The 25,853-nt window shown below is 36.2% G+C and overlaps 1 protein-coding gene and 1 pseudogene across 5 annotated transcripts in view; both read right to left on the bottom strand.

The window, feature by feature from the left end:
* Window positions 1-25,853, bottom strand: part of BMP2K (BMP2 inducible kinase) — a 112,960-nt gene that overhangs the window by 19,151 nt on the left and 67,956 nt on the right. For 3 of the 5 annotated variants that reach the window (XM_020904310.2, XM_020904308.2, XM_070458252.1), the window contains exons 8-15: window positions 21,900-22,003; window positions 19,018-19,097; window positions 15,040-15,200; window positions 10,211-10,389; window positions 9,011-9,109; window positions 8,021-8,205; window positions 7,105-7,262; window positions 396-506 (exon numbers count right to left, since the gene is read on the bottom strand). In XM_020904310.2, the coding sequence (XP_020759969.2) occupies window positions 396-506; window positions 7,105-7,262; window positions 8,021-8,205; window positions 9,011-9,109; window positions 10,211-10,389; window positions 15,040-15,200; window positions 19,018-19,097; window positions 21,900-22,003 (1,077 nt within the window). The remainder of the gene's footprint in view (window positions 1-395; window positions 507-7,104; window positions 7,263-8,020; window positions 8,206-9,010; window positions 9,110-10,210; window positions 10,390-15,039; window positions 15,201-19,017; window positions 19,098-21,899; window positions 22,004-25,853) is intronic. The other 2 variants (XM_020904312.2, XM_020904311.2) reach the window with 1 other exon arrangement.
* Window positions 10,396-13,413, bottom strand: LOC110144356 (lupus La protein homolog pseudogene; annotated as a pseudogene).

Raw genomic sequence — 25,853 nt, forward strand, 5'->3', positions numbered from 1 at the left:
TATAAACTCGGAAAAGAGGATTTTTAAGCAAAAGCTAAGTATAAAAATGTCTTTAAAAGTATTTTAAGTATATAAAAGGGGGAGATATTTTCATGCATGAAAACAGTAGCCAACGGTTGAAAACAGTATCCAATGGTAAAAGTAGAAAGAAACAGTTAATATTCTACTATGCAAATCAGCATTTTTAACCTGTCAGCAAAAGGCACAAATTAAATAACCCAATGGAAAGAACATTAGGAAAACTAGGATAGCTAGAGGCTAAAATAATTTTCTGTTCTATTTTCTCTAACTAACATCTGATTTCTACTTCGATTTTATAAGGGTTTTTGCCTTTGTTACTACTGTTCTTGTGTGTGTGTTTTAATGATAGTGATGATGTTACATATGTAACTTGCCTGAGTGAGAAATGAAAGGAACAGAACCAAAAGGATCCTCTGGAGGATGGTTATATGGAGCAGAAAGTGGCTCTACATTCTTATCTGAGGATGCTCTTTCCTCGAGCCTGTCTGCAAAAATAAGATGAACAAAACAAAAAATAAAATAAAAACAAAATGATCTTTAAATTTTTAAAAAAGTGGCACACAGTACAAATTAAAAGTGAAAATTAAAGCAACAGCTTTCTTGAAAAACATGAGATTTAAAGTTCATTTGTTTAAGTATTAAGGGGTAGTCCTGAGTTTAAATACGTATCTGTTTCTACAAAGGCAAGTTTAACAATATAATCACAGTGCTAGATTTCACTAAATATAATTAACCTAACAAATAACTTAGGTTGACTAATTATTTAAACAACAGTTATCTTTAACTTATAACATATTAGATCTGAAGTTAAACCCCAATTATTAAACAGAGATATATTTGGCAAACTTTCTCTAAAAATACACATAGAAAAAATACAAATAGTCATTTATTCATAAGAGGTAAATCATATTTTTCAATAGCAATAAAATGCAATTCACTGGATGTTAATTTATTTTGTGTTACTGTTCATTTCTCACATTACTTGGTTAAACCATCCTCATACATACAAATATATAGACATTTCTCTATTAAATTAAAAGCCTTAACAGAATTCATTTTTTTTCATTCAATAAATAGTTGAGCATCTAATATGTACCAGGCACTGTTCTAGAGCATGGGCATACAACAGCAAACAAAAAGAAGATTCCTGCCCTCGTGGAGGTTACATGCTGGCATGGAAGAACGACTAACAAGAAAGAAACATGAGGAATACAGACTTAAAAACAAAGCTAGAGAGAAATATGTAGAGCGAGGTAAAAGGAAATAAAGGAGCGGGCACAGGTTGCAGTAATAAACACAGTGAAATGGAGTAATGCTAACAGGTGCCTGTTGAGAAAAGATTCCCAGGAGGCGGAAGTGGATTCCTGGGGAAGAACACATCAGGCAAAGAAAGTGCCAGAGCAGAGGCTCAAACGCAGGAGCAGGTCTGGTATGTTTGAAGATCTAGTGTATCCTGATTGCCTAGTGGTGATCATTGTTCCCTGCCCCTAAACTCTGCACAACACAGGCACTTTATCAGTTGACAACTTCTGGATTTCTGTAAAATGTCTCTTTATCCTCTGTTTCTTGATAATCAGACCCATGCTACTCTTACAGACATGTTAAGCATTCCCAGGACTACGCCTTTCATGTTTAGGAATTCTATGGGTAAACTGGCTTCTTCCCAGGCCAGGTGGCTCAGCAGTAAAGAAACTGCCTGCCAATGCAGGAGATGCAAGAGACATGGATTCAATCCCCGGGTCAGGAAGATCCCCTGGAGAAGAAAATAGCAATCCACTCCAGTATTCTTGTCTGGAAAATTCCATGGACAGAGGAGCCTGGTGGGCTACAGTCCATGGAGTTGCAGAGTCAGCCAGGACTATCGTCAGTGCACATGCGCGCGCGCGCACACACACACGGGTAAACTATCCTGATTTCCTGTGAGTTCTAAGGGATGGCAGGATGCGGAGAGAAAATCCAGATAGAATTAGACTTCTCTAAAAAGACTTGTAACTGCAGAGTGAGGTAAAAAGCCCCAAGATAAAACAGCAATCTCTTAGGACAGTGCTTCTCAAATTTAATGTGCATTCTAAACACTTGGGGAGTTGTTAAAATGCAGATTCGGACTGGATGGTTCTGCAACGGATCTTGAGATTCTCAATTCAACAGGCTCCCAGATGCCAGGATACTGCTGGTCCAGGGAGTGCAGGTTTGAGAAGGCAAGGCTCTAGAGTCTATGGTATCTTGAAAATACTTAATTATTGCTATGGACAACTGATCCTTGAAACACCTTTATGATACAATTATTAGTTTTATGGCTAGAACTAACTCTATTAATATCCACATGAAACTTCAGGTTATTTAAATTTTTACTTAAAATTTTGAATGAAACACTAATATTTCAAGGCAACAAACCTGACAACTAATTAATTTATATACAAATAAAACTTCCAAAACTCAAGAGGTTATTTGCAAATCCAATACAGAAATGGAAAGCAATGAAAATTCAATTTAGATGTTTTTTCAGAATATTCATTGTAACCTTAATTCAGGAGATCAGTAACAAATGCTTTTTATACTATGAAAAAATACAAACATTACCATGTAGGAGTAGTATTTTTTTTTATATATGGCATCCCCATAATTAAAAATGTGAAAATACTGTTCTGTACAAAGTTCATGTATCCAATTATTTCAAATCAGGAAGCAGAATAAACTCACTCTCAAGTGAATCATGTTCTCACTGTTCCACAAAACAGGATAAATTTTTCCAAGAAAGACTTTTTTTTAAATCATTTAGATTTCTAAAGTTCACATGATAATCTGAATCCCAGGGCACAAAATAAAAAAATAGACATATTAATTTTTTAAATTATCAACTACATATAAATAAAAACTAATGAAATGGTATGTAGAGTTTCTTTTCAAATACCAAGTCACCCCTAAAATGTATTTAAGCTCCATTTTCAAAGAACTTTTGTTTTCTTTTTCTGAATTGTCTTCTTTTCATTAGCGTAAAACTTAAGCTTAATTTGAAACTTACCTCTTCCTGCCTTCCCAAAATATTTGTGCTGAATGAAGACAGTATTTTTTCAAGGATTTTAATAGATACAGATGGCAAAAATAGACAATTTTTAAATTTTAGAATCAAATTATATTCCATAATATCATCAGAAAATGAATATACTCTAAAAAGTTAATTCAACAGCTTATATGGGTGGATAATGGCTTGAACAGCCAAAAAGTTAAAGAATAACATTTAAGAGTAGAGTCATCATCTGATACTTTGACACCATTCTAATATGTCTAAAAAGTTCTGTTATTCTGCCATAAAAGAACAGCAATAGGTCTGAATCAGGTTAAAATGGTGAGAGTTGATGTCTTATATACTGATGTTAATATCTATTTCATACTAATATCTAGTATTTCATATTAGTATTTCATGCTAATATTAATTAATATTAATACTAATTAATACTAATATTAATTAGTATTTCATATTAGTTATTTCATACCAATATCTATTTCATACTGTGGCTTCAGAGGAAAAAAAATGCACATTCAGTAGAATATGCAAAGGAGCCACAGATTTTAGTTTCTTCAACTCTTCCTTTTATGCAATTTCCTTTTGATGCAATTTTAAACAGAAATAAACAATAAATCCATAAACAAGAAAACATATCATCAAGTATTACTTTTAATTAATGTGTAGAGCTACACAACTATTCAAAGGCAAGTTAAATTTTCCCAAAGCAAACACCCGTATTCTAATTAGTGCTTAGTGTATTAAAGATTACGACAATTAGATTTCTAAAGTTAACATATGAATCTGAATGCTTTGACACAAAAGACCATGAAAAATACAAGTTTAAATTTTAAAAAAATATTGAGACTAGCTTTATTAATAATGCTTAATTTCAATGTAATATTTTGGTCTTAAATAGGAACAGGTTAAAAATTCTAAATCATAAGTATTGTTACACTGAAAGCAAAAGCAAGAAGAATCTGACTCATATTTTATATGTTAACTCCCTTGGCCAGCTGGATTCCACTGTTTTCTTAAAAATGATTAAGAAATGGGTTTTTTAATTACCAATTACTAATATCTTAGAATTTTAATATCTCAAAATTTTAGAATTACTGCCTGCAAAATACACACAAGTAGAGTATTTCCTAGACAGTACATCTTTTTTTTCTTTTTTAAAAAATAAATAATCACATACTATTTTAAAAATAAAACTTCAAATGGCAATGTTTTATTCTAAACAATCATTATACGGACAATGCCAGTATTTTTAAGGTCCAAACATAAAGTATACAGTTTCTCACTGGAAAGCTTTCATAAACCAAATATAAAAAATCTTTAAAAAAAAAGACTTTGAAAAATTGTTAATAAATATCTGTGCTGATAAAAAAGATAAATTTGGTATTTCAAATTCATTGGTAATTTATTTCTTCATTTTGGAAAATGTTGATCGAGACAGAGGAACCAACTTGCAGTAATGACCAACAATCAATTTTCACTACACCATTAGTGTATTGAAACTCAAGGTTCTAGAAGAGATCCATCTGTGTAATTTAAATCTTATCAAGTAGATCATATATTAGATACCTTATTGCTTGTTAGTGAAAGCTGTGCTAACGATGACTCAGGTTTACAATTAAGTCAAATCTGAGAGGAAATCTTTCTAAACTATATTCTATACATTACTGATTTCTTCATAAACTTTATTAAAGACATCTCACTTTTTTTGAACCCCATTACTGTGACTATCAATTATTTATTAAAGCTTCCCTGGTGGCTCAGTTGGTAAAGAATCTGCAATGCAGAAGACCTGGGTTAGATCCCTGGGCTGGGAAGACTCCCTGGAGAAGGGAACGGCAACCCACTCCAGTGTTCTTGCCTGAAGAATTCAATCGCTCTCCCTGCCGTCATAAATCACTTCTGCTGCTGACATGTTGCCCACAAAACCCCTTCCATTTGTCTTTTAATTGCCAGCTGAGAAACCCGACAGTTTAGGTATGATTTTAAAATGATTGTTATAGAAAAATAACCTCGGAAATAAGACCCCAAAGACATACACAGAAGGTAAGAAAAGTGGAAGTGGCATTTATGGAGTGCCAGGACTCTTGAAAGACATTACTGAACCTTCTTGACAACCCTATGAGATAAGCATCATTATAACCAGTTTATAAATGAGCAAGTGAACAGCAGTTAAGTGACTTCACAGAGTTAAATCTAGTTAAATGGCATGGCCAGGTTATCAGAATTGATGCTTTCTGCTGCTATGTGCTAATTTAAGTAAATCATCCTTGTGACAATGAGTTCAACAGCTCAGGGTCTATCTAGGCGGTTTTCCAAATGGCTGAGTTGTTTCCAAGTCTGACCTTTAGATAAAGTTCCTCTTGCACTTTCATTTGGAACCTAGTATCTTTTCCTAACTAATACTGCAGTGAACTCTGACTCTCTTTGGCATACACATGTGTATACAAATACATACACAAATTACACATGTGAGTAGACCTTAAAGTTTGAAAGCAAAGAGCTGGTTAAGCGTTTTACAAACTAAATCCAATTTTTATGAAGTATACATGAATACCTGTATGCCATTCCTGCCTATGCAAAGTAACTAACACTTGGTGTCATCATAAATTCTAGAGAGCTTAGAATAACATTTTTACAAGGTACAGAATAATGTGAATACTTTACCCATTCCATACACTGATTTATTTTTTAAAACAGTGTGAAGAGGAGTTTTCACCCAAAGAGTAGAAAATACTGATTTAGCAAACCTTAATTACTATCCTGGTCAGAATACATTAAAATGAATATTTCATCTTTTGCTTTAAAAATAATCCTATAAATTACAATGATTGGTTACTCCCTATATCTCCCTACCATCTCCCTAAAGGAAAGAGATACTTTTCTTTTTTAAAAACCTTGCTTTTTGGACCACTCAACATAAATTGTAGGAAAAATGCCAAACAAAAAATGTTGTGATTTAAAAATGATTTTTTTAATGAAAAAAAATGTAAGATTGGTTTTACCAAAGTTAACAAACCTTTATTAAAGGCTCAGAACTCATTTTTATATCTGTATTTAATCAATTTAATTTTTCATGATCATATAACCAAAAAGTAAAATACAAATTTAAATTCCAAACAACTATTCTTACATGAATTCAGGGCATTTATAAACTTTAACATAAAATATGTATCAATTTGAAACAAAGTACTTCACCTAATAAATGTTCTCATAAGGCCAGTTACCTAAAAACAAAATAGAAACTAGGAACTGTAACTAATGACCTTTTCACATGCAAAATGGGGAAAAACACTTGGCACATGCACTCATGCTCACACACACACCCAAGACTCAGAAAACTGGTAATTATCTTAAGATTTCAGGAATGAGTTTTTGCTACTGTTTTGCAAGCTCCTCAAAACACTCCACACATCTCTTTTCCAAAAAGTAATTTCTAAAGTATGTATGGTGAGGTTTGACATAGGTATTAGGTAGTTTAATAAAAAGCAATGACTGCAAGTAAAAACATAGAGATATCTGATTTAAGATGGAAAATAATTTATTTCACTTTGCCATACCAGGATAACAAAGCAGCCCTTTTATGTCACCACTCATTCAAAGGGCATTACAAAACATTAACATAATGTAGTAGCCCATGTTTTCTTTCAGGCACTTTCAAAGGGCATCTCAGACCCACAAAATCTTCTAACGAGTGTGCAAGAAAACAGAGCTGCAAAATGATTAGTAAGGCAAGATACTAATGTCTCCCTTTTTATTTGAACATTAACTTTCCATTTTTGGAGGTTTCTGAATTAACATTCAAAGATATGCAGTATTTAAGTGTTAGGAATCAACATAATATCAGTAATCTTAAGATTAATAGCTACTATCAAGCAACTGATTTCTAATGCACACAGATAGTATGATAGTATATGTAAAAGAAGATGGCCTGAATTTTGCCCTCAAATGCTCAAAAAGAATTTTCTCTTTACCATTCCAAAACAGTCTTTGGCCTTGCTGAATAATTATAGAGCTGTTATTTTACTGTGAAGCAAAATAAGCCTTCAAGTGTCCCTTACTTGATCTGAGAAGGTCAAATTCTCTGTCCAACAGTTCCTCTTCTGTTAACTTGGAGAAATTGTCCTCTCCAAAAGGATTCCACCCTGACATATCAGGTGGGTTACTGATGTTCTTCTGATGTGTCATATTTGCAACTGCATCTTTACCAGCAATTGACCTAGAGTAAAAATTATAAGAGGAAAAAAAATTATAACTGAAAATTTTAAAGTGGCCTGGTTCATACTTTATAAATACTTGATAAAGCAGATCATTTTATTATGATGGAGGTGGTAGATAAGGACATGCATTGGGAGAGGGACCACATGGGATCTGAATCACCTCCAGAAAGGTCACTAGCTGTTCACCCTTGGGCAAGTTCCTTGACCTCTGTAGGTCTCAACTTCCTCATCTGTGAAACAGGAGAAGCAGTATCTACCTCACAGGGTTACTGAGAAGATTAAATGATTTAATACAGGTAAAGCAAAGAACATTAATAAATAAGCCTTCAATAAATATTAACTATTATCATCACAGTGAGTAAACCTTAAAGTGAAAATCAGTTGCTATAACAAATAGTACCACTCTAAAATCACTACTGAATAAAGTGATTTTATGTCCTGATTATGCTAAGACACCACAATAGCTTTCCTTTTGACAATAATTTTCCTTTTCCTTTCCTTAGCCTTAAACGCTGCTGGATGCTGCTACGCCTTACTAACTGCTAAGACAACAGTTAGCAGAATTAACTGATGAAAACAGAAAGAAGGATGGAGACACACAGGGACCAGAAGAGAGGACTAGTAAGAGAAAAGGCGGAAATCGACAAAAAGATGGGCTCCAAATTCAGGAGCCACTTCAACTGATGAAATGACTCCACTCCATGATAACACCCACTCCCACAATGATTTCCGTTGTATTCAGTGGAAAAATACTTGCCTACTGGCACTATAAGAGGAGTCCATCATGGGTCCAACCTGAGCTGGAAGTGATGATGAGTAGGGCACTAAGGCTGGGGAGAACTCTTGAGGGGAGGTGAGATACTCTGGTGACGCCTGTGGTTGAGACTGCTGATGCTGAGTGAGCATCTGCTGCTGCAAGAAAGCCTGCTGATACTGCTGCATCTGAAACAAAGCATGCCGTCACACAACACAATGCTCACAGGCACGAAGCGCTGTCAGCAGTGCGCCTATTTACTTCACTGCACCTGTTACTTCACTCCTTCCTTTTCACACTGGCAACAAATCAGACACTGGAACAACAACTTTTATCTGAAGGAGCAGCTTCTACAGAACACTACAACAAGGTGAAATAAATCTATTTAAGAAGTTGTTTAACTGGACTTATTGTGGCAATCATTTTGTAATATAGACACACAACAAATTATTACATTATCTACCTGAAACTAACATAATCTTATGTCAATTATACCTCAATTTTTAAGAAACTGGTAAGTTAGGCTCACCTAGCAGGATTCAAAAATTCTCCTTTAAATAATGTAAGAAAAAAACAATACAGTAGTTTAAAAGTCACTTGATATGGTAGTTGCAAAATAAAAAAAGGTCAAACTATTCTCTGAAGCAAATGCAATTTTCCTCTGGACTTCCTTCCTTTCTTACTTTTTTTTATTCAATAGACATTTGTCAAATGAATGAAACATATGACAAGATATCCCAGGTAAGCAGTCATCTCCTTATACTAGGAGACTAGAGAAAAATACTATCAGTCAATTATGATCTGCCAAATCCAGGTTCAACCCAATGTAAAACTGCTTGAGCATACATAACTGGCTTTGATAAAATATATGTTCATTAATTAACTTGAGTTACTTCTGAATTATTAAATTCTATAAAATACTATTCACACTGTGAATTCCAACACTGCAGTGTATACTCCAAAAGCAACCTCTGAAAGTTATGCACCACTTACCACTGCAGGATACTGTGATACAGGAGGCTGTGGCTGATACACTGAATGCATTAACAACTGCTGCTGAAGCATCTGCTGCTGCTGCACTGCATGCTGATACTACAGTTAGAAAAACAAATTCAATAATATTACTCCCACCATTTTTGTTCCATAGCCTTGTATTGTGAAGTATTGATCCTACCGTAACCATGACCTGGGTACTCAATAGTCAAACACTAATGGGAAATACCTATAATCAGTAAGTGACTGTAACTTACATCTGCTTATTGGAACTAGTTTCAAAATTATCAATGCAACATAATAAATGCAACTAAAAGCAATTTGCAGCACAGTTTAAGGATGTCTGGAAGAAACCTAAAGCCATTTGCTCATTGATGCAAACCCCTGAAGTGATTTGTCTGCAGGAATTACAACAGTAAATTCCCACTCTCCTCTTTCTCCCCTGCAATCATATCTTCTGGCCATCCAACGGCACCCCTATTTAACTCCTCTTCACTCTGGGTCTATCCAGTCAAGAGCAGGGCACCAGTACACCCATAAGAAGTGTCATGCATATAACTGGCTCAAAAATATTTCAGAAAATGATGGAAGGATGATAACGACAGTCATTAAATTTAAAATGGTTTAGTGACACTAGAAGTCCGCAGGTTCTGATGAGGCAAAGGACAGAACAGAAGTTAAGGTCATTTTTTTCTATGTCCCTTCTAAATGCCCACCCCCATACACCTACACACATACATAACGAACACATAACCCAACACAGGCAAAAAAAGGAAAATATCAAAATAAGAACAAGAACCCAATACAATGCTACCTCTGAAAACTTAATATCACCTTTTCAGCAACATTATTAGTCTATATATATATATGAACTCAAAATGCAACTCAAAAGATACTACTCATCATAAACTGCAGTACTTATTTGTGGTGCCAAATGACTGGGTGAACATTCTTTGCTTCATAAAGCCATAACGCAGCCTATTTCCACAGAGCATCCTTAAGCATCTCACAGAAGGCACATAAAACGCCTTTTCTTTAATAAGCAGGAAACTGAGCAAGCTGTTTACTTCAGTCCACAGCTCAACGTCCCATGAGACAAAGGGGAATTCACTGTTATTTACAACTGGCATGAATTTCACAGCTATAGAGGCTATATACACAACAGACACAGATGCTCTGTATCTCAAGGGACAGAATCACCTGTTGCAGGTAAGCCTCCTGAAGCTGCTGCTGCTGAGGATGGCGACGCTGCAGCTGGAGCTGCTGCAGCCTCCAGTCCCCCTGCTGGAGCTGCTGGAGCACGCGGTGCTGCTGCGGAGGCTGCTGAGCGGGCCCCTGCCCCGGCAGACCCTCGGGGCCACTTCCAGGCTTCAGTGCTCCTAAAAGCGGTGTTCAGAAACGTACATTAGCATAATCATGATTTCAAGGGCGTAGGATGGATAGGAAATTGGAACTGCCATGTATACACTGACGTATAAAACAGACAACTAATGAGAACCTACTGTGCAGCACAGGGAACTCTACTCAGCGCTCCGTGGCGACCTAAATGAGAAGGAAGGCCAAAAGAGGGGTGACACGTATATAGTAGAGCTGATTCACTTCGCTGCCCAGCAGAAACACAGCACTGCAAAATACACTCCATTTCAGGGAGGGAAAATTAAAAACACTCATGGTATCAATACAGTGGTTGGATTTCAAAACACCCATTTCAGTAGTCATTAACCAAGGCATTTACATCCATATTTTATAGAAACTTCCACATGAATGTAGTCTAAATGGATTATTTACCATAGCAAAAGTATTCATGAAAGTTAATTTTGCCAGTTCCAACTCAAAAACAAGTCATTTTCCACGCTCTCTCTCCATGGACACACCAGCCAGGCCAGTTTGAAATGTTCCACATTTCTCAACTGTATGATGCTCCATCCTGAGTCTGCATGTTTGCTGATAGGATTCTCTAACCAAAATGCCAGTTTTCACACACTGCAACTGTTGTTATCCTTTAAAATTTATCTCAAATCTCTCCTTGTTCTTTCATCTAAAGCTTCCACTTGGTTTTATAACATTTATCTCGGCATTGCACACATTAACTGTTTACATGGCTATTTCCTAACTAGTACTCCTGAGAGATGGGGTGAAGACTTTATTATTGTTTATTTTAGCACCCCAAAGAACTTTTTATATAACAGATGTTCAATAAATGCTACTGTAGAAAATCTACTAACACTGGCTCCTAAATAGAAATTTATTTATAAGCTTTATAAACTGTACCACAGGAAAACCCTACAAATAAACTTCAGAAATAAACAAGAGGATGAAATACCCAACTTAAAAAGAGGAAATGTAATATACGATAATTTCTATATTCTCTTCCAACAAGTTACTGTAAATTCAAATGTGACTATTTAATCCTAAGGGGGAAAAGGAGGGAGAGTGCAAGGAGAAATAGAAGGACTCTTTCTCAACAATGTTAATGTCTTCAAACCTCCACAGGCCTTAAATACAGCATTTCTATGAAGATAGTTTTATGACTATTTCTAACTCTTCCAATTATAAGAAAATGCATTTCTTTTAATTATTCTTGAAAATGTTTACAAAATACAAGGAATATGTATGCACGTTTTGCCACTTGATGCAAAGAGCCGACTCATTAGAAAAGACCCTGATGCTAGGAAAGACTGAAGGCAGGAGAAGGGGACGACAGAGGAAAAGATAGTTGGATGGCATCACCGACTCAGTGAACACGAGTTTGAGCAAACACTGGGAGATGGTAAAGGATAGGGAAGACTGGTGTGTCCATGGGGTCACAAAGAGTCGGACATGACTGAACAACATCTCTTACAATTATAAGAAAATGCATATTCTTTTTTTTTTTTTTAACAGTAATAAAACAATTGCCTTCTTCTTTAATGTCATCTCAAGGTAAGTTTCTATGGGTTTTTCATTGATTGGTAAAAAGCACATGAATATTCCCAAACCTCCTTGGCTCCTCTGACAAAGTGTATCCATTTTATTTCACCATGATTTGAGAAAAGGGTGTGCAAATCTTCTCTACACATCTGATCATCTAAGTCTCCTGAAAATTTCAGCAAGCAGCCAATCTTTTCTTCTAGAGATTTCATTTCAGCACTTTCTGCTAGCTTTTGTTTTTCTTCTTGCTCTTGTTTAGCTCGTAATTTAGCTTCCATTTTATTTTGCTTTCTTTCTTCATTTTTTTTTGGTGAAGTAATCTTCCTTGAAAAGTATTAGCAGGTCTGTGTCTTTGTACTTCTGACCAGGGGTCTCGACAAACTTTTTAGCTGATTCAATACTATCAAATACAGCAAATATTGAATCCTTAAATGCTTTGTGCAACATTCTTCTCATCTGAATATTTAGTACTTGACCTTTATCTTCCAACCATTCTTTTATGTCATCAAGAGCTGCATCAGTTGGGAAGCCTTTAATATAAACAGATCTGTTTTTTACATCATTTTTATACTCATCAGTCACTTCAGGGAGGGGTTTGCTGGGAGATCTTCTAATTTTAGTTTTATCTTCACTTATTTCCATGAGTTCTGCCTTTGATTTGCTCAGGGCCTCTACTATTACATTAAAGTCTGTCGTTAAACGGTTTAACCTATTAAACTTTATCATTATCTCCAAAGGAACCCAGCCTTCATCCAGTAGATCATTCTTGAAAGTGTTTATAAAAATACAAGGATGCTCTATGCACCATGCATACAGATTAATGCATAGCTCTCCAAAGTTTATTATTGTTGTTACTGAATCTCTAAGTCATGTCCTACTCTTCTGTGACCCCATCGACTATAGTTGGCCAGGATCCTCTATCCATGGGATTTCCCAGGCAAGAATACTGGAGCAGGTTGCCATTTCCTTCTCCAGGGGATCTTCCCAATACTGGAATCAAACTCATGTCTCCTGTATTGGCAGGTAGATTCTTTACCACTGAGCCACCTGGGAGCCCCCCCGGCCAAAGCATATTAAGAAAAATCAAGCTGTAGACAACTGTATCTAGTATGAATGCATTTGTGTTTAATCCAACATGATTATTTATATCTGTGTTCATACATGCAAAAACATAAGAAGGACTGAGAGGAGGTACACCAAACTGTTGCCAGTCTACTCTAGAAGAAAAAGAATGGAAATACCTACAGTTTTCTGAATATTACTGCTTTGTATGAATATTTTTTTTAATTTTATTCATGTGTTACTTTTATGTAAGATTTAATGGGAAAAGAAATCTTAAGAGATGTATACATATGGGGGCGGGGAGGCTGTTTTTTTCCCCAACTTAAACTGGAAGCATGTAAGAAGCAGCAGCGCTGCCCCTGTCATGGCACGGAGGAGTCTCCTGATAAATGTGAACAGTTTTACAGAACACCAGCATCAGACAAGGCCATCCTGTGGCAGTGATGGATCACAGCAAGCCCACTCCATAATCATGTCTCAACACTGGCAAAATCAGGAACATTGTCCAAGCCACAAAAATGACCAAACTTCTCTCAATCCTGGCCAATATGACTGAATGCTGCTTCATTTCCAAATGAGACTTCTCCATCTCTCTTTCTACATAATGATATTATAGCCCTACCTCCCCCAAATTACCAAAAACAAGCCCAAACCCTTTCATAAGTCTTTGCAGACACCTTCTTACTGAGATACTCCCACAGATTTCCAGGGTATCTGAGTAATAAACCAGATTTATTCAAATGTAAGTGTGTTCCTAGTGGTCTCTGGCTGAAGGGCTGAAATATATGATAGGGAAGAGTAAGAGCATCCCCACCCCAGAAAGGTATAAAAAGGGAAATTAATGTTGAATGCTTACCACGAAACAGAATTTTTCAAGATACAATACACCTTGTTATTTACTCTTTAAAACAGAATAGCTGTTTTCCCATTTTACAGAAGAGAACAGTGAGGCTAAGAGATGGTAAAACAGGAATTAGACATAAAGACTTCATATTTCCCTATTTTCCCTTTTCCATAGAATTCCTCCATCGGGTATGCCTGATCACCACAGGCATATGTTACATCAGATAATATACTGTCTTCTTGAGCATGTATTTTACTTAATAGTAGTAATAATAGTTAAGAGTGAACATTTCTGAAGGGCATATTATGTGGCAGGCATTACAGTAAGCAGTCATTTAATCCTCACAACAATCCTATCTGCCTGCAATGTGGGAGACCTGGGTTCGATCCCTGGGTTGGGAAGATCCCTTGGAGAAGAAAATGGCAACCCACTTCAGTACAGTTGCCTGAAAAATCCCATGGACGGAGGAGCCTGGCAGGCTACAGTACATGGGGCTGCAAAGAGTCAGATGCGACTAAGCAACTTCACTTCACTTATAAAAAACACAGAAGATACAGGACTGAAATTCAGGTTCATGAGACTCAACATGTGGGTTTTTAACCATTGTGTGCGACTGCTCAGTTGTTTTGTCATGCTGGACTCGGCAACCCCATGGACTATAGCCTTTCAGGCTCCTCTGTCCATGGACTTTTCCAGGCAAGGATACTACAGTGGGTTCCATCTCCTACTCCAGCAGATCTTCCCAACCCAGGGATTGAATCCACGTCTGCATCGGCAAGCTGATTCTTTCCTGGGAAGTCTTTTAAGAGTATTCTAATTTAAAACATACTAGTTGAAAACAATTTCACACAAATGCTTTGTAAGGCTAGAGTTTCAAATTCTTCCTTTCCAATACAATACAGAATTTTCTATACTCTTGAACTTTAGTATCAACTTCGAACCCTACTAGTTGAAAGATGACTTTAGGGATGGGCAAGTTGTGAGGTTTTTATACCATACTTTTATACTGCCAGTAACTTATCTTTGCTGAGAACATTAGGAGAATAATTAGCTGAGTTTATTACACATTAGGAGCTTTATGTTTCTTAAAGTACTGTGTAATATACCTGCTTCACAATAAGTCTGCCAATAATTTACACTGCTCGGTAACCAAGCCATAAAAGGTTTATGTAAATCAACTATAAAGGGGACGAAGGTGGCAGGGCTGTATTACCTTTTGGTCTGTGATTACCGAATTCACCAGGAACAGGGACTTTAACAGGTGTTGCTGAACTCTGAATGGTCAGTACACTGGGAGTGGCAGTAGTAGAATTGGCCTTTGGTCTTTGCCGTGGTGCAATTGAGGTTTCTGTTGGTCCAATGGTGTCTGTTATTCTACAACAGAAGAAGACATATCATTCCAAATACTGGGATTATTTCTAATTTATGAAGCATCTATTTCAGCAGATGCATATTTATTATTATTGATGATCATGTTAGTCCTCTTGGCTTCTTCCTAAGTCTCATTATCAAGCATCAAATGTTAATAAAGATAAGGAAGTAAATGAAATAAAATGAACCAACTTCCTCAAACCAGATTGCTTCCACACATAGTACTGAAGCCGGCAGAAAAAGAGTACAGGATTGCTCTTAAGGAGATAAAATAAACACACAGAAACCTTCTCAGTAAGGTTTTAGACAAAAAGTGAGAGCCAACTTTCTAAACCAGTCAGAAACATAAAAATAAACAACAAATAACAGTCTTCCTTAGCTTGGACTCGGCCTAAGAAAGAAAGAACATGTCTTAGGGCACATAAAACAAAAGAAATGAAAACGTTTAACAGGTGGAGCTACCGGCTCACCTTCAACTTCTTGAATCTTTATATTTGCTTGACTTAAAACACTGAATGGAAATTATATAAGTTTTCACACTAGGATCTAGTTTAGGTCACAGATGTGACCTAAATTTTTGCGTATGTATGATTCATCAAGTAGACATCTGCGGCATGCAGAGAAAGTCCTGTCTACCGTAACAGATCTATAGATCCGTCTACTGCAGATTTATCGCTCTCTCCTCTATCTGTAGACACCACAAGAGGGAGCCCTGTCAACAACTATCTTCTCAGAAAGAAAGGAAGTGAAATTGAATAGAAAGACTGGAAAATCATAGAAATACATTGCATACGGGCAGTTTTCTGAAAATAATATTTATGTTTTAGATGGAATGCGGAGGATACAATGAACTAAATTTAAGGCAAAAAAAGATCATATGTACATATAACCAATTATCTCATTTAATCTAAACAAGTATTTATTAAGTCCAAATTATGGATATGGCACTAAAGCCCATGCTATACTCTCTAAACTCAAGTAATCTGGGGGAAACATTATATACAGTCTTTCCATTTGTCTAACCATTCTTTATTCAGTGGGTAGTACAGGCAAAGCCTCATCCTGCCTTGTTCTTCTTTTATTATAAATCACTCCACAGAGGATTCACAACACACACAAGCACAGCAAACCTCTAAAAACCACATCAAAAAGCTGTGCCGACTTCCCTGGTGGCTCAATTGTTTAGTCAAGCGTTGCCTAATTTATTTCCCTAATGCACCAATATCTACTGTACAATTACTTTACTGATACCCTGCAAACATGACAGTGCCCAGTCTTCAAAGAATTTACAGTGTACCTAGAAAGATATGGCACATGTTCATGAAAATAAAACACAGAAAAAATAATTAGCACTAACACTAGTAATGTCAAAAGTTTGACAGAGGAGTTACTCGACCTTTAACCTAACTTGACTAGAGAAGGCTCAGGTGAGAGCTGGAGGTACAAAAATAAATATGACATCATCAGACAGTAAAAGACATTAAGCAGCCTGTGAAAAAATGGGAAGAAATGTCTGGATGAATTAGGCAAAGTGAAAATACACATTTAACTGAAATGAAAAACTGAGTAATTGCTGGTATCAACACTGCTATAAAAAAACCTCATTCGCACTACTGTAGCCAACACAGAGCTGATTTTTTTTGTTTTGCTTTCTTTTCTTTCCTGCTAACCTGAACAGTCTTCCTAAAATATAAACTCTCTCTTCTCTTAAAATCCTTCAGTGTTTCCACCTGCCAGGGCAATGATTCTCAACCCTGCCATCTTGAAGATACAAATCACGTAAGTTTCACATGTTTAACAGTCCCAAGAGCAGATGCAAATTTTGGGGGGTGGAAGGGAACTTTTAAGAAGTAAAACAAAAAGTTCACAGATTGAAGGTAGGGTAACCAGATAATATTCATAGTTTTAAAACATGTAAATAATGATACTAGCTATTTAAAGACTCCCCTTCCCCCCCACCATTGGAAATATGCCTTTCACATGGAAAAATAAGATTAATTTTTTACTTTACCATTTATAATTTTTCAAGTTCTTTACTGATACTATCAGTAAAAAGTAAATTTATATTATTGACCAGTAAGGATCAATGAACTCTATTATTTAATATACATAATATATAGTTTAACATACTATGAATAGCACTGTGAATTTTTGTTAACTATTTCATTTGTTTGTAAGTGTAGCTTATGTCATGGTGAAAAGACATCCAAAGCATTATTTTTTAATTGACTCATACTTTTTAAAAAACTTATACTTTACTTAAAGATTTAATCATTGACAAAATAATTATTTTAAAAGACAAGTAACAATAAAACTAGCTGACAAGTCTGACAATAATTCATAATGACCATTCAACTATAACAGCAGCTGTTAACTCCAGCTATATCATGAGCAAGACAGTCAGTCATGCTGGATCCCTGCAAGTTAGATGTAACTTTACTCCTTTGTCTCTTACTCAAGAGTATTTTAAATTCAAATGAATGAAGATAACAGTTTTAGAGTGATGCTATTTTTAAAAATTAAGTCATTCCCAATTGATATTTCAACAACTTACAAATAGCAGATTATTTCTAACACATCTCACAACCAAACTGATTACAAGGTTGAAAATTCACCTGCCTAAAGGCCAAAATCCAAATTTCTCAGCATGACACAGAGTAAAGTTGCTGTGACTGACATTCACCTGCCTCCTCAGCTTCATTTCCCAACCTCCTGTAGATGTGCCCTTATCATGCTCCAGTCTTGCAGCTCACAAAGGCTGTTCTCACCTGAAAGGTCTGCCTGTCATAGCTTCCCACCCATCACTCCAAGTGACTACAGGCTACTATCCTTTAAGAAAGAGTTCAGCAACGCCCGCCCCAGGAAAAGGATTCTCCCTGAGCTCCTGTCCTCTCTTCCTCCACGCTCACAGCCTCATCACCTGCAAGCTGTAACTGCTCACTGGTGTATCTTCACTTGAATGGGAACTCCTTAGAAATACACTGCTTCTTTTTCTTTGGGTCCTCCATATCTATATCCTGCATATAACAAGTGTGTGACAGATGGTTTTACGTATTCCATGTCAAAACACTTTGCATAAGTGAAATACAATACAAAAAACAGTTGTGATCAAGAAATCTCCCCAAATATAAAACTATACCTGATAATCTAAAATACAGTCCTGTCTACTCACTTTTAAACTCAAAAAAAAAAAAAAAAACATGAGGAGAAAAAGTTATCATTAACTCAACCATTACTCAGATTTAGGCCTTAACCTACATAATCTGTATCAAACATTAACGTAGTGAATTACTATAAAATTATTTCAAACACTATAATATTCCATGGGTCTCAAAGAGTCAGACACAACTGAGAGACTGAATAACAACAAATATTCCTCTAATGGTCTTAAAAATGTTGCCATTGTAACTATTCATTGTAAATTACATACAGCTCTTCTTTTCATAAATCAATAAAAGGTCATTATTAACAATAAAATAAAACATAGTATTTCATAAATTAGTTGTCATGTGATGAAATAATGACAAGTCCCACCTATAAGATGACCCAATGTAACATCACCAGTTACACAATCACTTCATGAAGGCGGAGAGGGAGCAGTTCAAGTGTGACTACTGTCAAACCCTGTTATCTCATACAAAAAAGCTTATTTTGAAGTTGCTGTCTCAATGTTATGCTACATGCAGTAAGGAATACAGTATTTTTTGTGGGTGAAGATGCTATTTAATCAACATCTGCTAGGATTAAAAACGAGTACTGTCCCCCCCCCCCTTTTATGTTTAATAAATGCCTTTTCAAATTTCAGCATAGCTTTGCTTACCTGGCTTTTATTTGGCTTTTCCTAGAAGCTGCTTCACTAGCAGTCATCGGTTCAGGAAGAGTTGAAGGAATAGGAGAATTCTTGGAAGAAAAAAATAAAATGTTTCATTTTAATTTTCATTTCAATTGCAGAAAGTTTTATTGAAACACTACAAATATATTCTTAAACTTTAACAACACTGTCTGTGAGAAACTATTTCTTCACCTCTTCACTTTGTAGATACCTACAAGTTGTTGACACATATTTGCCCAATCTAATCCGCAAATATCACTATGTGTTACACTCAAGTGTCACTTTCTTATTTGTGTTTCAGAGAAACCCTTGGAAAATAGAACAATATTAGATTATATAATATATATATATATATATATTATAACCACTTTACAAATGGGTAAATCTGGGGTATAAAGGATCACACGACGACTATTTCACACACTGGAAAAAGAAGCAAACACCAAGTACATGAACAGAGTGTTGTTTTACAGGCTGAAGGTAATTTTCATGACACTGCTCGTCAAGTCCAGCAAACAAGAACAGAGGCTGCACTCATTTGCTTCTGCTCTCCAGTGTTCAGTTTACAATAATTACTCAAAAAAAAGTCACAGTAAGTACTCAATAAATGTTTGCAGAGTGAAAAGCTAAAAATCCAGGCAAATGTCAAATAAAATTCATTACTAGAATGTGAGCAATGACTTTCGGCTTCAACCAAGAATATATTACACTGACATAACAAGAATTTCAAAAAATGAAAAGGAAAGGCACCAAATTCCTTCTTTTTTCTTAGTGGAGTGGATTAAGTTATACACAAAGGAAACCTATAAGAAAAAGTAAGGCCACTCAAGTTGAAAAAGCTTAAAAATCAGTATTTGATTCTAGACCTTTATTAAAGTTAGCCGACTTGCCATGTACTGTTAATCTGATATAGTGAAGTACAGGGTGCAGACAACAGATACATTCAAAGCCTTTTAATGGCATCAGCTATAATACATCTTCCCTGAACTACACACTGGGTTTTACAGTTATTATTTCTAATCCTTGTAATTACCATCCTTGTTTTACAGAAAAAGTAACAAATGTTAAGCAACTTCCCAAAATATACAAAACCAGTCACTGATATAGACAACCAAGTCCAGTTCAGTTCAGTCCCTCAGTTGTGTCTGACTCTCGGTGATCCCATGGACTGCAGCTCCTGGAACTTGCTCAAACTCCTGTCCATCAAGTTGGTGATGCCATCCAACCATCTCATCCTCTGACATCTCCTTCTCCTCCTGCCTTCAATCTTGCCCAGCATCAAGGTCTTTTCCAATGAATCAGTTCTTCACATCAGGTGGCCAGAGCATTGGAGTTTCAGCGTCAGTCCCTTCCAATGAGTAGTCAGGACTGATTTCCTTTAGGATGGACTGGCTTGATCATGCAGTCCAAGGGACTCTCAAGAGTCTTCTCCAACACCACAGTTCAAAAGCATCAACTCTTCAGCACTTGGTTTTCTTTATGGTTCAACTCTCAAAACCATACATGACTACTGGAAAAACCATAGCCTTGATTATTCAGACCTTTGTTGGCAACATAATGTCTCTGATTTTTAATATGCTGTGTAGCTTGCTCATAGCTTTTCTTCCAAGGAGTAAGCATCTTTTAATTTCATGGCTGCAGTCACCATTTGCAGTGACCTTGGAGCCCATGAAAATAGTCTCTCACTGTTTCCATTGTTTCCCCATCTGTTTGCCATGAAGTGATGGAACCAGATACCATGATCTTAGTCTTCTAAATGTTGAGTTTTAAGTCAGCTTTTTCACTCTCCTCTTTCACTTTCATCAAGAGGCTCTTCAGTTCCTCTTTGCTTTCTGCCAAAAGGGTGGTGTCATCTGCATATCTGAGGTTATTGATATTTCTCCTGGCAATCTTGATTTCAGCTTGTGCTTCATCCAGCCAGCATTTCACATGATGTACCCTGCATAGAAGTTAAATAAGCAGGGAGACAATATACAGCCTCAATGTACTCCTTTTCAATTTGGAACCAGTCTGTTGTTCCATGTCCTGTTCTAACTGTTGCTTCTTGACCTGCGTACAGATTTCTCAGGAGGCAGGTACGGTGGTCTGGTATTCCCAACTCTTTGAGAATTTTTTCAGTTTGTTGTGATCCACACAGTCAAAGGCTTTGGTGTAGTCAATAAAGCCGAAGTAGATGTTTTTCTGGAAGTCTGTTGCTTTTTCTGTGATCCAACAGATACTGGCAATTTGATCTCTGGTTCCTTTGCCTTTACTAAATCCAGCTTGAACATCTGGAAGATCATGGTTCATGTACTATTGAAGCCTGGCTTGGAGAATTTTGAGCATTACTTTGCTAACGTGTCAGATGAGTGCAATTGTGTGGAAGTTTTGAACATTCTACAGCATTGCCTTTCTTTGGGATTGGAATGAAAACTGACCTTTTCCAGTTCTGTGGAACTGAACCCACTTCTCTCCATTTATAATGCCTATGCTCTGTACACCAAGGGCAACCAAACTTTCTCAGTTTACAGAATGCTGAGTATCTCAGCCATTTTTCATGACACCCCCGGCCCAACTATGCTCCTAAAAAATCTAACAGTCCTGCTTTTTCAATAGTCAACTTAATAATAGTCTATGCTATTTCAGAGATGTCACTGGATCCCCTCAATGATGTGAAGTGTTCTGCAGTGCCATCAAATCCACCATAGCTCCCCACAGCACCCCAGCACATATACTTTGTATCTGCAGCTTTGCATCAAAAATACTAATTACAAATATACCATTACATCACTTGTCATGAAACAAGTGACTCTGAAAGTATATATACCCACACATGATGAAATGGATTTTAAATTCATATCCTACTTACTTATAATACAAAAACTACTTACATTGATGTTGGAGACTGGACAATCCTTTTTGGCAAATTTAAACGCAAAATATGACACTTGAAATATATCGGGTCTCCGCTCTGGATCTGGTTCAAGCATGAACCCTACAAGAATAAATCAAAATGTTAAGAAGTTTCACTGAACACAGAAGCAATTAGAGGCACATTAAAAAGATATATACTTCCATTCTAATGTTAGTGATGCTTCCGGTAAACTTTGGGAATGTTTATAGAAAATACAAAAATTGTTATTTTATACATTATCCCAAGCTAAAGATAAATGAGTCCTAAGACAGATCGGTACTGAAAGCATGAATTACAAATATGAATATTCTTCTGAGACTCTGACACAAAACAAAAAGTGAGTTTAGTCAACACTGGGGAATTATTCAAGAAAATTTCTGGGCTACAGTAGGGGTCCTTATTTTCACTACTACCTAAAATAACTTTTACATATCTGTTAATATTTTTAGATATATCAATTTCTAAGGACTTCTGAATCACGAAGAGAAGACTAACCTGTACGCATTACAGTCTACTTAACAGAGTGGTACAGGAAGTAGTACACGGTCAGCACTGTAGTTTTCTTAAAACCCATTTTCCTCCCACACGGACGACAGCAGTATTCATCCCAGTTCTGTATTTCAATATGCTCTCCACAACATGTTTAGAAGTACAAGCATAGTCTTATGGTTCTATTATGAACAGTTTTCACACCAATCCTACAGCACTGCTTGAAAGGCCTGACCTTTTTTCTAACCAAAATGGCCACTACATTTCTTGAACTACTTGCTAAATTACAATTTCACAAGAAGGCTGACATTTATACTCCATCCTATACATGAAAAAAACCATATTTTGTTATGGTATTCTTCATGTTCTAACTCTGCTTCATTGATTAAATTCTTATCATGTTCAAATCATTTTTAAACCTATTTGCAATGTAAAGTTTACAGCATTAATTAGACAATATTCTGAAATTTGCTAACAAAATTATGTTGAGATAAAAGTGTATAAATAACTACCTTAATATTACAAATCAAAATTAAATCCTCCTTTCAATCCTAAGTAATATTACAAATCAAAATTAAATCCTCCTTTCAATCATAGGTAATATTTGAACAAATAATGTGTAATACATCGCTGACAGCGTGATAAGTTAACTTGGTTAAAAACATGGTTGGATGGCAAGTGCCACTAAGCACAAACAAGTTATTTGAGAGATTCTGAACTCAGTTTTATCATATTCTGCACGTCACTTGGTTTTATACACTTAAAAAGGCTAACATATGCCACTTACAAAATTGGTATTTTATTATTTTATCATCTGTTAGAATGAAATAGCTCGGAACATTTAATTCTAATATTTATTAGTTGATATTCAACCTCATTCCAGAAAACATCTGAAAAATCTACAAGGTTTATTTTATCCTCCAAAATCATATTTTATCTTGATAGCAATACATTGTTTTAGAAGCAACAATAGTACATGATATGGGAATACATTTTACCAACTTTTTTTTTTTTTTTAATTTTTATTAGTTGGAGGCTAATTACTTTACATCATTACAGTAGTTTTTGTTATACATTGATATGAATTAGCCATGGATTTACATGTACTCCCCATCCCGGTCCCCCCTCCCATACCAACTTTTATAAATGCTTATTCATGTAATTTGTAAAAGTGAAACAAATCACAAGAAACTTATAAAATTCATAAACTTAAAACTTTTCTATCCTAACAATTCAGTTTATTTGGCCTTTAAAATCTTATTTCAATAGTAGCTAATTATAAATACTTTTTCCTATAGAGGACTTATAGTGGCATACAAAACTGTTATTCTTTTTTAATATATGAGAAAATTAAGACTAATGAAAAAGTAATGGCTAAAAGGAAGGAAAAAAAGAGGGATAATGTCAGTAAAGAAATTACATATGTTTGGTTCTACAAATGCAGGACCAACACTGGAAAAATTTAGCTCTCTAGCTGTCAACACAAATAGGACAACATGATCCATTATATAATTGCAATATTCTTAAAAAACAAACCAGGTGCTAAGAAAAAGCACCATTTCTAATATTGAAAGCTAAGAGTAAATTCTCCTTTGAGTCTTTCTAAAGATGGTTCACACTGAGTGAACAATATTCCTAAGAAACTACAATGAGTGACACACAGTCAGGTCTTATACCAACCTTCGGGCAGACCAGTGACATAACAATAAAATACAGTTCAGGAGAAGAAATTCTACAGGAGTACAGAACAGTGAGGGTACGAAAATACACTTTCCTGGCATGGCATAACATTGGGAAAGGTTTTTTGAGTATCTAGAGAGGAATGGCAATCCTTTGGGCAACCCTGTATTTTTTTTTTCTTTTACAGTACATGAGAATCATTGAAGAGAAATAAATAAATTTGAGCTTTTATGTTTTCTAACCAATATCTGTATAGGTAACTCTCTCTCTCAAGTTAAGCAAGGCACATCGCCTAATGATTAAGTAATCAGGCTGTCGGTGGATTGACATCATTTTACAAGCAAACAAAAGAACCTCTTAACTCCACTAGCTCACGTTTTCATGTGGGAATACATTTTCTGGAGGCTGTTTATAGTTTGTCTGTTGTTGTTGTTGCTCGCTACGTCGTGTCCAACTCTTTTGCAATCCCATGGACTATAGCCCACCAGGCTCCTCTGTCCATGGGACTGTCCAGGCAAAAATACTGGAGTAAGTTGCCACTTCCTTCTCCAGGGGATCTTCCTGACCCAGAGATTGAACGCAGGTCCCCCGTTTGGCAGGTGGATTCGTTACTGTCTGAGCCACTAGGGAAGCCGTCCCTGATAACAAAAAGGCTGGGGACTGCTGGATTAATGAACACACACATCTAACTGATCTAAAAGTGAATCAAGTCACTAAAGTTTTTTAGAAAAGACAAAAAAGCTAGAATACACCCCTGTTTACCCAACTTAAAATGATCATGTGAGTCACCACAAGACCACTCCCATTAACTCTGCTTCTATTGCAAATATAAAATCAACTTTTATAAAGTATACATGTATGTGTGTGTTAGTCGCTCAGTCATGTCCGACTCTCTGTGACACCACGGACTGTAGCCTACAGGCTCCTCTGTCCATGGGATTTCCCAGGCAAGAATACTGGAGTAGGTTGCCATTTTCTCCTCCAAGGGATCTTCCTGACCCAGGGATAGAACTTGCATCTCCTGTGTCTTCTTGCATTGACAGGCAGATTCTTTATCACTAAGCCACCTGGGAAGCCCAACAGGTGTTGGTAGAATGTGAAAAAAAGGAAACCCTTGTGCAATGTTGGTGGGAATGTAAATTGGTGCAGCCACTATGGAAAACAGTATAGAGGTATGTCAAAAAGTTGAAAAAAGAACTATCATATAATCCATCAATCCTACTTTTGAGTATGTATCTGAAAGAAACAAAAACACTAACTCAAAAAAATATCTGCAAGTTCACTGCAGCATTATTTACAATAGCCAAGACATGAAAGCAACTTAAGTGTCCATCAATGGGTCAATGGATATAGAAAATGGGAGAGGTGTTTGTGTGTATGTATGTATATATACCAATGGAATATTATTCAGTCATTAAAAAAGAGAAAGAAATCTTGCCATTTGCAGCATGAATAAACATGAGGGTAGCATATATGCTAATTAAGTAAGTCAGACAGTGCTGTGCTGTGCTTAGTCGCTCAGTCGTGTCTGACTCTTTGCAACCCCGTGGGCTATAGCCCGCCAGGTTCCTCTGTCCATGGGATTCTCCAGGCAAGAATACTGGAGTGGGTTGCCATGCCCTCCTCCAGGGGATCTTCCCAACCCAGGGATTGAACCCAGGTCTCCCACATTGTAGGCGGATTCTCTACTGACTGAGCCACCAGGGAAGTGGGTAGCCTATCCCTTACCCAGAGGATTTTCCTGACCCAGGAATCGAACTGG

This window comes from Odocoileus virginianus, chromosome 29 (genome assembly GCF_023699985.2).
Source record: "Odocoileus virginianus isolate 20LAN1187 ecotype Illinois chromosome 29, Ovbor_1.2, whole genome shotgun sequence".
Taxonomy (NCBI): Eukaryota; Metazoa; Chordata; class Mammalia; order Artiodactyla; family Cervidae; genus Odocoileus; species Odocoileus virginianus.